The 14772-nt window shown below is 38.2% G+C and overlaps 1 protein-coding gene across 2 annotated transcripts in view; it reads left to right on the forward strand.

The window, feature by feature from the left end:
* The window catches only part of PALS2 (protein associated with LIN7 2, MAGUK p55 family member), a 57207-nt gene extending 43537 nt beyond the window's left edge, over window positions 1–13670 (forward strand). For both annotated transcript variants that reach the window (XM_054273343.1, XM_054273342.1), the window contains exons 7-12: window positions 789–888; window positions 1408–1476; window positions 2492–2653; window positions 5164–5366; window positions 5923–6051; window positions 8367–13670. In XM_054273343.1, coding sequence (XP_054129318.1) covers window positions 789–888; window positions 1408–1476; window positions 2492–2653; window positions 5164–5366; window positions 5923–6051; window positions 8367–8543 — 840 coding nt within the window. In that variant the 3' untranslated portion in view covers window positions 8544–13670. The remainder of the gene's footprint in view (window positions 1–788; window positions 889–1407; window positions 1477–2491; window positions 2654–5163; window positions 5367–5922; window positions 6052–8366) is intronic.
* The last annotated feature ends 1102 nt before the right edge of the window (window positions 13671–14772 follow it).

Consider the following 14772-nt stretch of genomic DNA (forward strand, 5'->3'; position numbering starts at 1 on the left):
TTAGTTTTTCCTCATGCTTTCTAGAAATGCTAGACTGTTAATGAAACTTCATACTGTAAAAAATCAGTTAGCCATAGATAAAAGCATACAAGTTGAAAAGCAAACATCTCCTGTTAGCAAAGGAAGGATTTATTGCAAGCAAAAGATTTATGGAGAATTAAACACTTCATAACTGTGTTTGTGTGTGTTAAGCTTGCTGAGAATTGAGCTTGCCATGAAATTATTTTATAGAGAATTTTAGCCAATTCATTACTAGGAATGCTTAAGTTACTAAGATTATAAATATGTAGTTGCTTAGTGCAAAAAGCTTGAAGGCTTGATTAGGGATGTGTTACTGGCATTCACTGGGAAATGACAGTTAATAAACTGCACTGAAACCTGTTTGGAGCAGCTCAAGAATATAAAATAAGTATACTGTATACTAGCAAATCTTGACTTTTGTCACCTGAGACTTCAGTGTCTGGAGCCAGAGAATTCCACTTGGGAATTTTATGCCAAAGTTTTATGTCTGGAGGAGCGTACTAACATAATGAGAACCAGTAATGAAACTTGCATCTATTTTACTTAAGCTTTCTGAATTTTAATACTCAATATCAAGACACTATTCCTGAAAAAGAGAATTTTAATATTTACATCTGACTCTGAATTTTTAAGTCTCAGTAGTAAATTTATCAACACTCACCACTGAGAAACTGGCAGCAAGGAAGTCAGTCAACACCATCTTCATGAGAAAAATGCTTCTTGTAAGTTAAATATAATTATTTGTTTGGGTTTTTTTCCCCTCCCAGGCTAGTCATGTCAAAGAAGGAGGAAGTGCAGGTCTAATTCCTAGCCAGTTCCTGGAAGAGAAGAGGAAGGCTTTTGTTAGGAGGGACTGGGACAACTCAGGTGAGACTTAGTAAATTTCAGGAGTAGATTTTACTCTGACTCGATTTGTTTTGCTTTTCCCACCTTCATAAATAATAGAAAAACTGTTGTGTGAGATTACACAGATTATTGTGAAATGCTGAATTTCATATTTTGACTTTTGCTGAAGGACAAAGGGTGAAGTCTGTTTAGTGTTCAAAGATGCATGAATCAGTTTTGCCACCTGGCGATGGAAAGCTGAATGAGGTGGGACAGGCAGTGTGCACTTTTAAAAAATTTTTTGTATGGTATGCACTGAAAGTTAATAAGCTAAACATGAATTTTTCAACTGCTTTCTTTTCTAGGAAAATATTTTTTTCTGTGTTCAGTTCTTCCTGTACCATTTGATGGGTTTGTAAATAGATGTAATTTCTTGCCCTAGGATATATACAATTCTAGAATAGTCCTTATAAATGTATTAATCTAAAGTTTCATGTATTCATATAAATAAGCTTTAGAAATAAACAGAAATTGTGAGTTCATCTAGTTTTTTATTTTTAGGGCCTTTCTGTGGAACAATAAGCAGCAAAAAAAAGAAAAAGATGATGTATCTCACTACAAGAAATGCAGGTATCTCTTAATACTACATGAAAGTTAACGTTCTTTAGTTGTCAAAACTTGCAGAGTGTAGTGTATCCAAAGCTAAAGATTTGCAGTAAAATATTTGATTATAAGTTTGATAGATCAGATAGTTTTTATGGTTTAAAAACAATAGTGATCAGTGCAGACATGGCTGTGCTGAGTACATCATTTGGTGGGTGGAAATCAGAGAAAAACTGGGTGTTAAGGAAAAACAGTGAAATGTTTGTTGCCAGTGGGCTGAGGGGATGTGATTTTTCGCTTCTGTTCAGCATTGATGAGGCCACTCCTAAGAGTACTGGGCACCTCCCCAGTGCAAGGGAGACATGGACATACAAAGGTGTTGAAGGGACTGGAGGAAAAGTTGAGACAGCTGGGAATGTTCAATCTGGAGAAGAGGAGGCTCAGGGCAGCTCTCACCAATGTGTACAAATGCCTGAAGGGAGGGTGCAAAGAGCATGGAGCTGGGTGGGCTGTTTGCAGAGTAGCCCAGTGACAGGGCAAGGGCCAACAAGCAACACAGGCTCTGAACATCAGAAAACACCTTTTCCACTGTGAGGGTGACTGAGCACTGGCACAGGTTATCCACAGAGGTTGTGGAGTTGTCCTCCCTACAGATACTCAACAAGTGTCTGAATGTGGTCCTGGGCATTGGGGTAGACCAGATGCCTTCCAGAGGTACCTCCCAACCTCAACCATCCCCTGATGCTGTGGAAGTTCACTAATTAATTGTCAGTCACAGTTTTCCCCTTCTGATCAAACACAGACTTTCTCCTTGGAAGTAAAAGAGAAAACCTGACCTTATGTTGTCCATGGAGAAATAACTATTTTATTCCCAAACCAATTTAAAGCTAGAAGTCTTCTATCAAACTTACTGTCCTCTGAGCACTGTTTATATTCACATGGGGTCTGATAAATAGCACATGATAAATAGCAGGACTACTTAATTTTTTTTCCTTACAGCCCTGAGCGTGTATTAAAGTTTTTTGTACGTTTCTCAATGTAGAATTTGATCGCCATGAAATCCAGATATATGAGGAAGTAGCCAAAATGCCTCCTTTTCAGAGGAAAACCCTGGTCTTGATTGGGGCCCAAGGAGTGGGGCGAAGGAGTTTGAAGAACAGGTTTATTGTGCTGAATCCTACTAGATTTGGAACTACAGTGCCATGTAAGTTCTCAGCATTCCTATCATAGCATCATCCTTTGATTAACTGGAAAGTATGTGATGTTTATCCTTGTGATTCAGTGTTGGAGTCATTTTGTCAGAGCATAAAAATTGTATAGAGTGGGAAAACACTTCCTGTTCCTGAAAACTGAACTAACATATGACCATGAAAACATTTGTAACTAGCACTTAAATGGTACTGGTGCTGCAGAATAGCAGTTTTTGTCTGTGCAGTATTTCAGTCTGAGTTTCCTCAGTGTCAGTTGCCATCCATTACTGAGGTCATTCCATAAGTTCCCAGCAGCCTTCTGTAATGAACAGCCAGTGGAGTTTCTCAGGGTCTGCCTTTTAGTTTTCCACCTGTGGACTAGGCATTATAAATTGTTGCTTTAGTTTAGAAATGTAGGGAAAAGCAGCAGACTTCCAATAAAACTGAAGTGTTTGTGATGTCCAAGATTTGTACAACTGTATTTTAATATATCTAGCCTCAAGCACATGATCTTTTATTTCCCCCCTATAAACAGCAGAAAAAAAGTTATTTTACCTGAAGCATATTTTCTTGCCTTTTTTTCAGATGCTTTGCTCATTAACCTTTTTTTTTCAACTCCTCCCTCCTGTTTGGCTGCTGACCAGAGAAGCCCACTCTAGCTACATTATTATTCTCCTGACATGTGCTTTTCAGAATTTCAAAAACAGTCTGTTCCCTTCTGTTTCCAGTGGGCAAGAAATAGATCTGATAATAATAGGAGGAGGGACAGGTCTGAAAGATGAATTGTGCGAGATGAGAGAACCAGTCTCTCTCATTTGCTGAATCTCTAGCATCAAAACTGGCCAGGGCACTTAAAATTGGTTGATGGGCCTGATAACAAGGTTGACTTCTCAGTGTTACTTTTAAAAAGAAATCTTCTCTTTGGAACTCCATTATTTTATCTTGGCAAAATAGCAAGAGGCTTTTTACTGGTTCTAAAATTCTTACTCTATTTCAAAAAGCCTTCAGAATTACTTATTTCTCTAAAATGCTATATAGATGCTTGAATATATGTAAGTAATGCAGCACAGTTGTTGAACATTCTTCAAAGGCATAAAAGTAAACTTTCCCCAATCTGATAGTCTAATCATGCACATGCAATACCCAGTCTATTGTATATAGAACCTTTTTTTCTACTTCAGATTTTAAGTGGGAGAATCAATAAACTTAGTTGGTCTTTGATTAGAAGAAAATTCTCCAGGTTATTCATAAACAGATTTGTGTGGGATGTGTTTTGGGAGGTGGGAAATGGATGAAACTGATCCAGTGCTCTATGGGGAGAAGCATGTTCTTGGTGTTGAGTTCTGATCCAGCCCGTGATGCTGTGGTTTTCTTCAGTGTGAATAACTGAACTGTTAAATCATCTCTTAGCTGTAAGATGCTAAAGCTTACTCTCCAAAATTAATTGCAAACTGATATGTGATTCTTTTTAATGTATTGTATTAACCACTACAGCTTTAATCTTTCAATAGAATCTTGACTAAAACTAGATGTTCTAGTAATATGTTTATTCTTAACAGCTTCAGATGATCATTTTTCCTGGCATTTGTGTTTTCTATAAGATTGAAGTGGATAGGAATTACTGGAAGGGAAAGATTGCTTTCCACTTGTCTCAACAAGTTGCACCAAGTGATGATAGAAGTATTACCAAAGGGATGCACTGACTGTTAGGTTTAACATGTTCTAAAGTTCAAATCTAATTAAATATAAGTAGCAGGTAGTTAATATGGGGATAGGGCAGCAAAGTCAATAATAATATGATCTTATATTTTATTTTACTTTTTTAAAATCTTATTTTTATTTTTTTGCCTAAGTAATGTCTGTACTGCACAGTGTAGCCAATACCCAAGATAGCTGATAATGATTTACTCAAATACTGGCTTTAATCTTTCTGCAGGGAATTTACCTTGCTTTAAAAGGGAAGTTGTCCTGGAAAGCAGCATTAGCTGGCTTCCACTAAGATTCTGCTATGGTGGCTGGGCTGCTTCTGATATTTAAACTAACTTTCTTTATAGCTAGCCCATGTAATTCTACCCTGAACAACAGGACAAATACAGAGGGCAAAGGTTTTGGGGGTGGGATGGGGCAGATCTTGTTGTGCTTATCTATTTTCAGAAGTACATTTGGCATTTGAGAGTTAAACTTCCATTTGATTTCCATGTCACTTAAATAAGTATTTTATTAAGTGAATACTTAAAAAGATTGTATGAATGAGTATTTTATATAGTGTAAAGGAGTAGGCAAAGGAAACAGGCAAATGGGTGGGTAAGCACCATATAGGAAACAATATAAATAAAGGGAACAGGAGGGGCTGTGCTCAGTTCTAAAATTTATCTAGAATGAAGAATAAACCTGTACATGGAGCAATTACAACTGTATAACAATGTGTATTATAGTGTCCCTACTTGATAGGCAGTCCAGTTTCATATTTATATTCCAAATATAAACTGAAAACATTCAATTTATATTTTTAATTTTTGTTTAGTTACTTCACGGAAGCCAAGGGATGATGAAAAAGATGGGCAAGCGTACAGATTTGTGTCACGAGCTGAAATGGAGATGGATATTAAAGCTGGCAGATACTTAGAGCATGGAGAATATGAAGGAAATCTTTATGGCACCAAAATTGATTCCATCCTTGAAGTTGTTCAGACAGGAAGGACCTGCATCTTGGATGTAAATCCACAGGTATAATGTTGTTATTATTTATAATATTTATAATATTTATAAGTAATATTTATAAATAATATTTAGTAATAAATACTATTTAATAATATATAAATAATATTTATGAAATTTATAATATTTATAATATGTTATTATTTATAATGTTATTATTATAACAAGTGTGGGATTATAATGTTGAAGAGGTGAAGAGAGATGCCTTCAAATTTGAAGGCTTCTTATCTGGTTTCAAGGTTACAATTATCAGCTGGATTCCTGTGTTTGTGGCACTTACTTGGAATGGGTTAGAAAGATGGAAAACACCCAGCTTAAATTCTGCATGAAAGAGGAGTTTTGCAGAGTAATAAATAGTCTTTTTAGCCAAGGAAAGAATGATGCTGAGCATTTCAAAAGGCAATGTAGGAATTTCCAAAATAGAATTAAGAATCTTCACTTATGTTTTGCTGCCCATCGTCACAGATGAGTTTTGTGGTGTCCCTTAAGTAAGGGGGAGATGTGGGGAGTCACTCTCAAACTTTGGTGGTTTTTAAATTTTTTTTTTCTTTTTCTTTGCATCTAGGCTCTGAAAATACTGAGGACTTCAGAATTCATGCCCTATGTGGTGTTTATTGCTGCTCCAGAGTTAGAGACTTTGCGAGCTATGCACAAGGCTGTGGTAGATGCTGGAATTACAACCAAACTTCTCACTGTAAGCAGATCATTTCCTATTTAGTTTTCTTTGAACAAGATGTTCTTAGATCTTTTAAAAATTTTTTGTCATTTATTTTAGGTGGAATTTGTTCTGAAACAAATGTCTTTAAGAAAAGTTAGGCAAGACTTTTGCTGATTACTTAGTAGAAGTTAATCAAATACTATGTACAAGGGAGATTGCTTCTTTCTTAAAAATAGACCTCTTACAGAGAAGTGTTGATTACAAAAATTACTTGTAATGTGTACTTTGGGAACTGTCACCTTTGATTATTTGCAGCAAATGGTAGATATTTCATGGTTGCAATTGTCCTTTTATGCAGATGTCTTTCCTTGACTTTCCCATCTCCCTCCCCGCCCAAAGTTTTGTTCCTGTTTGTCAAATATGTGTGTGCTTTAAAAATGGAATCTGTAATGCTTGGGAAAGATATTGCTGCTTGTGACAAAAAAAGGAAAAAGCAAAAAAATCTCACTAACCAACAAACCATCAACCACCCCCCCCCACAAAAAAAAGAAACACAAAAAACCCCAAGAATGCAGGTTGTCCTTGTTTTCACTGCTGCAGCATCATGTGCTGCACTGAGAGTGGCTGACAGCTGCCAGAATAAGAAGTGTTGAACAACTTCCCTGTTGTTCCTTGGATTTGTCATATAAAGTGAAGTGGCATGTTTTGTTCATTAGATCTTCCATCCTTTTCTTAGACGCTATGTGTAGCAGAGGGAAATAAGACAATTTCTCCAATGCAGCTAAGCATGAATACTCTGTGTGGGCATGAACTTTCCCAGCTTCAGGAGCAAAGAAAAAAAAGCCAGATTGAGCAGTTCAACTCCCCAACAGAAAAAAAGCTGTGTTTTGCTGATGCCTCATAATGATAGTGCTGCAGCTTCATAGGAATATCTTAAATAAATGCTGACAGGGCACTCAAAGCTATAAAATGGGGGGGGAGGGGGGGGTTACTATTTCCACTAAATTAGTGTATAATTTTTAGTCATGGCTTCTAGTTATTATGCATTCTAGTATCTCTGTGGATGCTCAGTCATCCCTCTTTCCTGCTCCAAATGAACCCTCAATTTTATGGTCCATATACAGGAAGGCAAGGTTTAAACTATCCAGACAAGTATAAAAATAATTTCCTGCACTTCCTAATATTTGATTCCCTAAGGGACATCTTTGGCTCTGTATTACTTCTTACAAATAGTAGAGAGGGTTGTTAAATTTCAGATATGCATTTATGTGTTTTTATGGATTCTGCATCACATCCCTGCACGTGTATATGGAGTATGATTTGCTATTTCATATTCTTATGCTTCCTGAACAAATGAAAAACAAATGTCATTTAAAGTATTACAGTTTGCTTGTTAGACCTGGCTATATTATTTCTAGCATCCTAACCCATTCCATTACAAAAAGTCTGGCTCTTGGGTTCATACCTTTACTTCTTTCCTTCATTCACTGTGAAGGAAAGGCTATTGACAAACTTGGTTTTTCATTTTGGTTGTTATATTGACAGCAGTATAAGGACTTGAAAATATTGAAATAATTACTGTAAAGGGAGACAAATCTCATAACTACTTCCAAAAAAATTGCTGTTGCACAAAAATTGAGAGGGATTTTTAAAGAATGTAGGACTAGCAAAACACAAAAACGTGCTCAGAGGCACTTTATAAAGGCTTCATCATGCAGGCTTGCATATTTTGCAGCTCAGGTCTGGACTACAGTAATGTAGCAGTAGTTTACAAATGAGGGACTGATGTCAGGTGAGCTAGGCTAAAATGTTGTCTCTAAGAGCCATAAGGTATTCTAGAGCTTTATTCTGCTAGAAATTATCTTTCATTTCATCATAATTTAAAATCTTTGGGTTTTTTTGATGTCTTCTATGGAAATAAAAGGGACACAAATATATTTACAAAACTGATTGACCCAGTCATTCCTAAAGCATTAATTTTATTCTGGTTGGATCATCAGTTGCCCTTACAAAGTGATTAACTGCTCCCTGTGCACACCAGCCCAAGTTCACATGCTTCTATTGATTTTCTTCAAAATTGTAAGGTTGGCAAACATTTGCTTGCCATATTTAACATTATTGACACCACTCAGAACTTTCTCAGCCCTTTCAATGTATTTTAGCTCAATTTCTGTGTGAATGTATTATAAATGAACTTTCCTTATTTTTAAAATGTGGTATCTAGCTTTAAATAGTCAGTTGCAGTATGTAGTGAAGGGATCTTCTCCTGCATCTCTAAGGATTTGCCAAGTCTTATCTTTAAATCTTTAGTAAGATTTAGATTCACTAATCCTTAAAAATCTCTTGCACAGGACACTGATCTGAAAAAAACAGTGGATGAGAGTGCGCGGATCCAGCGAGCGTACAACCACTACTTTGACCTGACCATTGTAAATGACAACCTGGACAAAGCCTTCGAGAAGCTGCAGACGGCCATCGAGAGACTGAGGCTGGAGCCCCAGTGGGTCCCCATCAGCTGGGTCTACTGAGTGCTCCAGGGGGAGCTGCACTAACAAATAAAGTCAGCAGCAGCAAACGTGACGTGTAGATACTGATGATAACCTACAGCACCTGTGCATTTTTACTCTGTGTATATTCAAAAGTACACTGTTCTGAATTTTTATAAAAATGTTGAAGAGAAAGTGTACTTAAATATGTAATTTATTTTAATTTTTCTAACTTTTTACAGATAACCTTTCTATTCATATCACATGAAGGAAATGCGTTTAAGCATTTTTCTATGTTTTGATTTAGTATCTTTGCCTTTTTCATCTAAGAAACTTTCATTCACTTCAACATTTACATCTTGGTCTTACATTTTCACTGTGATTAAAAAAGGATACTTGAAACAATTTTTGTAAAATTTGTTAATGTCAGTGTTTAACTGATCAAAAGTCTATAGCTCTTATTAGGAAAGAACACTAATTTCTTTGGGGTTTTTTTCTTCTTCAAAAAATAATAATTTCATGGGAGCAGAAGTTTAAATATTCAAAGCAGTAACAAAAACACAGGTCCATTGCTCCAGCTGCTTTCAGCTTAATGTTGGTGCATTCCTGATGTTTCAAAAGTTCTTGATATCTCTTGATTTAGATAACTTTTGTGTAGATTCCCTTCTGTCTGTCTCCTAAAATAACATAGAGCAATACCTTGCAAGCTGCTTATTATGCTTTCTTGAGAGCCAACCTGTTAGCCCATACAGTTGAAGTACTGACATTAGAAAGTCATATGCAAGGTAATTCAGTGCAATTTGAATCATGGTGAAGTAGCTTGAGAGAGAACCTGATAATGTGGAGCCTTGTAGGTGACACTTAATGTTTAGGACTATTTATTCACACTTGTGAAAACACATTGCTTAAAAAAAGGGAAAAAAAAAGACATTTTCTTTTCTTAGGACATTGTTCTGTATTTGTGTAGTGATCTGTGGCTTCATTTCCTGTAATGTCTAGCTGGGTTCTAAATTATCTTTTAAATATTTGTGTGTGATCAACTGCTGTATTTTGAGTGTTGTGTAATGGCATTTCTGTGCTTTTTCTTACATTGTTTTTAATTGCATTTTTCATTAGATAGCTTGTGAATTGGAAGCTTACTGCTAAAAAGCAATGTTGTTTATAGGTTTTTTTGTTTACAGTGTATTTCCTTTTCAGTGACAATTCTCCCCTCAGTATGCTCATTGATATAATTCATATTAGGTTAGGTTCAGGTTCATTGATCAAAACTTAAGCTGATGTAAATTAATGGGAGCAGAAGGAGAATACAGCCTGTTTCTCAGATGAGCTCTTTTTGTGACCATGTTTTTTATGACATTGTCAGCTGTTGTATATAGTCACATTCACCATCACATACTGGCTTAGGTGTCTAAACTGAAGTCATCTGTTTAATTCCTCTTCCATGTGGTGACAGGCACCTGGCTCTGGATTCCTTTTCAACACCAAAGTGTGACCTGGAATGCTATCAAAAGGCATCTTCCTCAGAACTGTTTCTGGAGGAAGATGGGCTTAGGCACTGTAAAACAGCATTGCTTCCTGTGGCTCTCAAAAGACTTTTATGTGCACAAGGAAAAGAAAAAATTGAGTGGATGCAGTAGAGGAAAACTCTTTGGAAAAACCTCAAAACACCCGTATGCAACAGATGGTTTTTACACAGCCTGTAAAGTTGGTTGTTGTGGGGGAAGAGGGACAGAGGAGGCTTGAAATCCCAGTATGTGTGTGGAAAATGTTAGTTAAACTTGTGTGTAGCACAGGAGATCTTCCTGGCACTTAATACTGAGATTTCAAAATGTTTTTCAGAGGGAATATGAAATTCTCTAAGGAAAATTTGTACCAATGCTTTTTTACTGTTATGCTTTCCAGGATGTGTTTTGTCTGTTTTTTTTTAAGTTTGGCAGAGCTCTCAGTTGTGGCACCAGCATGGGACTTGTAGTTTTCTTTCCCAGGAGACGCGTTCTGTGATCCTGTTGCTCAGAGGCTGCTTTGAGAAGTGGATGGAGTGTGGTGTGTAGCAGCAAATGACAGCAGGGCTGTTGCTTGGCTATTTCAGTGGTTTGCTTTTGGCACTCTGTGCTGAACATGGCTGAACTGTGTTTGTGTACTGTGTCATGGGAGTCCTCCATATGCTGTAAATAAGATAGGCTGTATGGACAGATAAGATGCCTTCTCATTATGAGTTAGAAATATACCCTTCTTTCTGATGCCAAAAGTGGGCTGACTTCACTCTTCCCCAGTGAATGGAATGAGAAGATTCTTCAGTTTACACACCTCAGTACTTCATATTGCAAACATCACTTATTTTCATCTTTTTTTCTGTAAATTTACTGAACCAAACACATGAAACACGGCCACCAAGGTGTAGTCAGGAAAGCTTCTCTCTGCTCATTCTGTTTCCATCCCAGGGAGAACACTGTCAAGAGTGTCTCCCTAGTTAGCAATCTCCAGAATAGTCACGTATTTGCTAAAGCCTAAAGCTTGAATGTTTGCTTCAGGTTCACTCTGTGGGTTTAAGTCAGGAGGTGGGGTATTGTGGCTGAGCTTTGGGTGGTGGTGGTGATGTAGATGGCAGTGAGCAATTCTGCAGTGCTGTTCTGAAGCAATAAGAGAAGGTGACTTGCTTGGGTTGGCACAAAGATGGTGTGGAAGTATCTGCAGGTCTGATTTGGTTGTCTGTGTTCCAGGTTGGGGGGGAAAACAACCCAAACCCAAACACCACAGCCCGTGCATCTGTGTGTTAAAGCTTGAGTGTTCACATTGGATTGCTTAATGGTGAGAGGGGGAGGGAGATTGCTTTGTTTCTTTGTGGTAGTTTTGGGTTTTGGCATAGTCAGATTTTCATCAGATACTTTGCTTAGTTTGTCCCCACCTGGTAGAATTACTGGAATGAGAAAAACAGTTACTGTTTTTTAAAAGGAATGTTCTTGGAGGTTCTTGGAATGCTGGTGTTGTTTCAGTCACGTCCACAGCTGTGACGGTCCCTACCTGCCGGGGTGTGCTGCATCAGCTGTTGTACATTGTGCAATTAGGGGAGAAGACACTATGAGAGGCTCATTTTGAGCAAGCAAAAACACTTCATAAAACACCTGTTTGGAGTATTTTGGAGGAGTTAAAATAACTGGGATTTCATGTTATCTCATTCTGTACTAAACATTCATTTTCCAGATTCTAACAGGAAAACATTACATTGACTGTTAAAGAGTACAATAGGTGTGTCTGAGCGAGGTGAAGATGCTGCTAAATGTTTAAGATATGTGGTATGTATCACAAGATAAATATTTAAGTAGTTTAGGAAAAGTAAATTATCAAATAGTTGTCTGTGTATATGTATGTGGATGGTAAAACAAAAAATGCTCATGTTGGTTATCACATTACTAAGCTACCACGACTTAATCCAGAAATGTTACCTGCATGTGAGACTTTAGAACTGGTACACTTCTCTACCTGGTTTATTGTGTTTACTAATGTATATTTTTCTAAATATACAGATATTTCAATCTAAAAAAAACCTATATTTATCTGTAATTTCTATCTGTTTTGGACAGTGCATGAGGTGCTGTAAAATTCTGTACATATAGAGACTTATAGAAGAAACACTGTAGTTGCCCCGTGAATGAAAAGTTATACATAGAAGTACATTTGGTATGCCAAGACCTGTAAGTTATTTCCCTGAATTCACCAAAAATTCACTTAAGTGTGCACCAGTCTCAACTCTCCTGTAAATACTGTGGTGCATTGTGTACCCAGGTGATGACCTTGCTGTCTACAAGTGTTATAGCAGGTCTGCTTTAGGTTCTGCATCAAGGTGCAGTCCAAGTTTAGTGGGATAATTATAATGGAATACATCATCTTGGATAGATTTATAAAGGTCTTTCAAAATGTTCTGCAAACCTTTGCAACAAAGATAAACATGGAGCAGAATCACAGATCTTTGTAGGCAAGGGAAATCAAGTTCATAGCCAAGGCAGTATCTGTGACTTGAGCCGTATTCCTGGCTCAGGGCAGCTCTGTGTACTTAGTTGTACAAAAGCTTTGTGGAGCAGGATGGCAGATCAGCTCATCGCTTTTGAATTTCTGTTTATATAAACTGTCACATCTTGGCTGAGCTCAAACTGTGACGTCATTTTCTTTCATCCTCTCTACTCACTGCATCTTCTAAAATCCTACCTAAGTGACTTGCTTACAAATTGCCTGCAGCTCAGTGCTCAGGAAGTCACCTGGGTTTGGTTTTGTTTTTTGAAGAGGGTGATTCAGCTAAGAAATAGGAAACTTCTTTCTCTTTGAAACACAGAAAATCCCTGGCTAGGTACCCCCTTGAGCCCAGTGGGCCTCTGCAATGCTCAAAGACCAGCGGAGAGCGCTCAAGCAGAGCGCTTCAGAGATCAGGAACTGGGTTCTTACCTGTCCTTACACATGAGCCAATCTTGTGAACATAAACTCCCTTCACCTCTCCCATGGTTTCCCAGCCAGGCTTCCTGTAGGTTGTTGCTTTTCTGCTCCCACTGAACCTTGAGGCCGTGTCCCAGTGCATGGACAGTGCCTCCTGCAGCAGCTGCCCCGTTGTGCCTGTGGGGGCAGCCCTGGGATAACCAACAGCTGGGGCTCTGTCCCATGTCCTGCACATCTGTACAGGCTCTTTGCTTCCTGCGGGGTTCCCTGCCTCACCCAAAGTCCAAAGAGTTCAAGTACCACATGGTTATTGCCAAACGTCATGATGCTACTTTGCAGAAGTGGTGAGATCATTTTATTGGTGTCTGTGTCGTGGGTACTGGATCAAAGACTCACAGTCTGCTGGGCCTCTTGCCTTAAATACCCCTCAGCTCCCAGCACCCTCCTCTCCCTGCAATAAAAACCTCTCCTGGGCCACTGAAAGGGGTTCTATCCTTAAGGCTACTTTAATTTACTTTCTCTGGTGGACTGTTGTGACTGACAGTGCTGAAGTGAAGTCCTGGCCCTTCTTTTTATTTTCCCTGGGTTTCTTCTTTTTTGGCCTGTACTTCTTAGTTTTCACATATGTTTAACAGGCTTGCTGGTGGGAATTGTCTGGGATTCTCAACTTGTGTCTTATAGAGGAAATAGCAGTTAACAAAAACATCAGTATTTAGGACTTGTATAACTCACTGGTTTTAGGCCCAAAAATAGAAAACACTTGTAAAATAATCAGTTTTGGTTATTTTTACAGGCAGCTTTGGCTTCTGATCATATTAAAAGCGTGCTTGTGCCCACACACACAAACACCCATATATATACATATATAAATAAAACTTTGGGGTAAATGCTGCAAACAATTCAGGCAGTGTCTCCTGAATTACCTGAGTTCTCTGCAGTGGGATCCTGTTCCACAGTTACATTGTCAGCTGCTGAATTCTCAGTTCATTTGCTGGTACTGCAGCTGGGATTTACTGGTACAAGCCTAAAAACAAACTCCAGCTTGGTGAAGGCTGTGATGTAGCTTCACCTACAAATGGAATTTATTAGCAGGGGTTCAGCAATATTTATATTTTATAGAATAAGTGACACTTGAAGTAATTTTTGTCTTGGTATTTGGAACTGTTTCTTTTGCTCATTGGGTATGGAGTTCCTTTTGCTGCTAGGACAGTGGTCAGGTAACAGAGTTAAAGTAGTCCTGGAAACAGTTTCTCCCATTTAGCCTCTTCCTTTTTATGTCAGTAGCTCTATGCTAATACTTTTCCATGCAATTCTGGTTGTTCCCGTGGCTGAGCCAGCTGTTGGTTACTCCACGAGCAGCCACCATTTACCTGAGTACAGCAGAGCCTCTTCCAAAAATCCAGTCTGTTACCTGACTTCTCACATGATCCATAGCATAAAGCAAAATGAACAGTGCTGCTTTGTACAGGCAAAAAAAAGGTTTTGACTGATTTTTGTGGGTTTAGGTCTTGTACACAATTATGTGTGGAGATAACTCTTTAAATATATTGTTTCCCCCTAGGAAAACGCATGTTGAGCATCCCTTCCCCACTGCCCCTGTGTTGCCCACGTGTAACATTTGTGCACTGCGGTGTAGGGAGGGGAACTGCTTCTGTGGGGTTTAAAACACAAGAAAGTTGCTGCTCTCCACCCTCACACCGGGCTAAGAACTGTAGGATCTTGGTTGTGTTTGGGTTTAAATGTGTATTAGAGCTCTGTCACCAGGCATTTCCTTACCTTGCTTTTCTCACAACTGGTTTTGCCAGTTGGAAGCTCTCATGGTTTTCTGTTTCGTGGTTTTTTTTTT

The sequence above is a fragment of the Melozone crissalis genome, unplaced genomic scaffold, assembly GCF_028551555.1.
Source record: "Melozone crissalis strain CALT ecotype California unplaced genomic scaffold, PUWL_Pcris_2 ptg000016l_1, whole genome shotgun sequence".
NCBI lineage: Eukaryota > Metazoa > Chordata > Aves > Passeriformes > Passerellidae > Melozone > Melozone crissalis.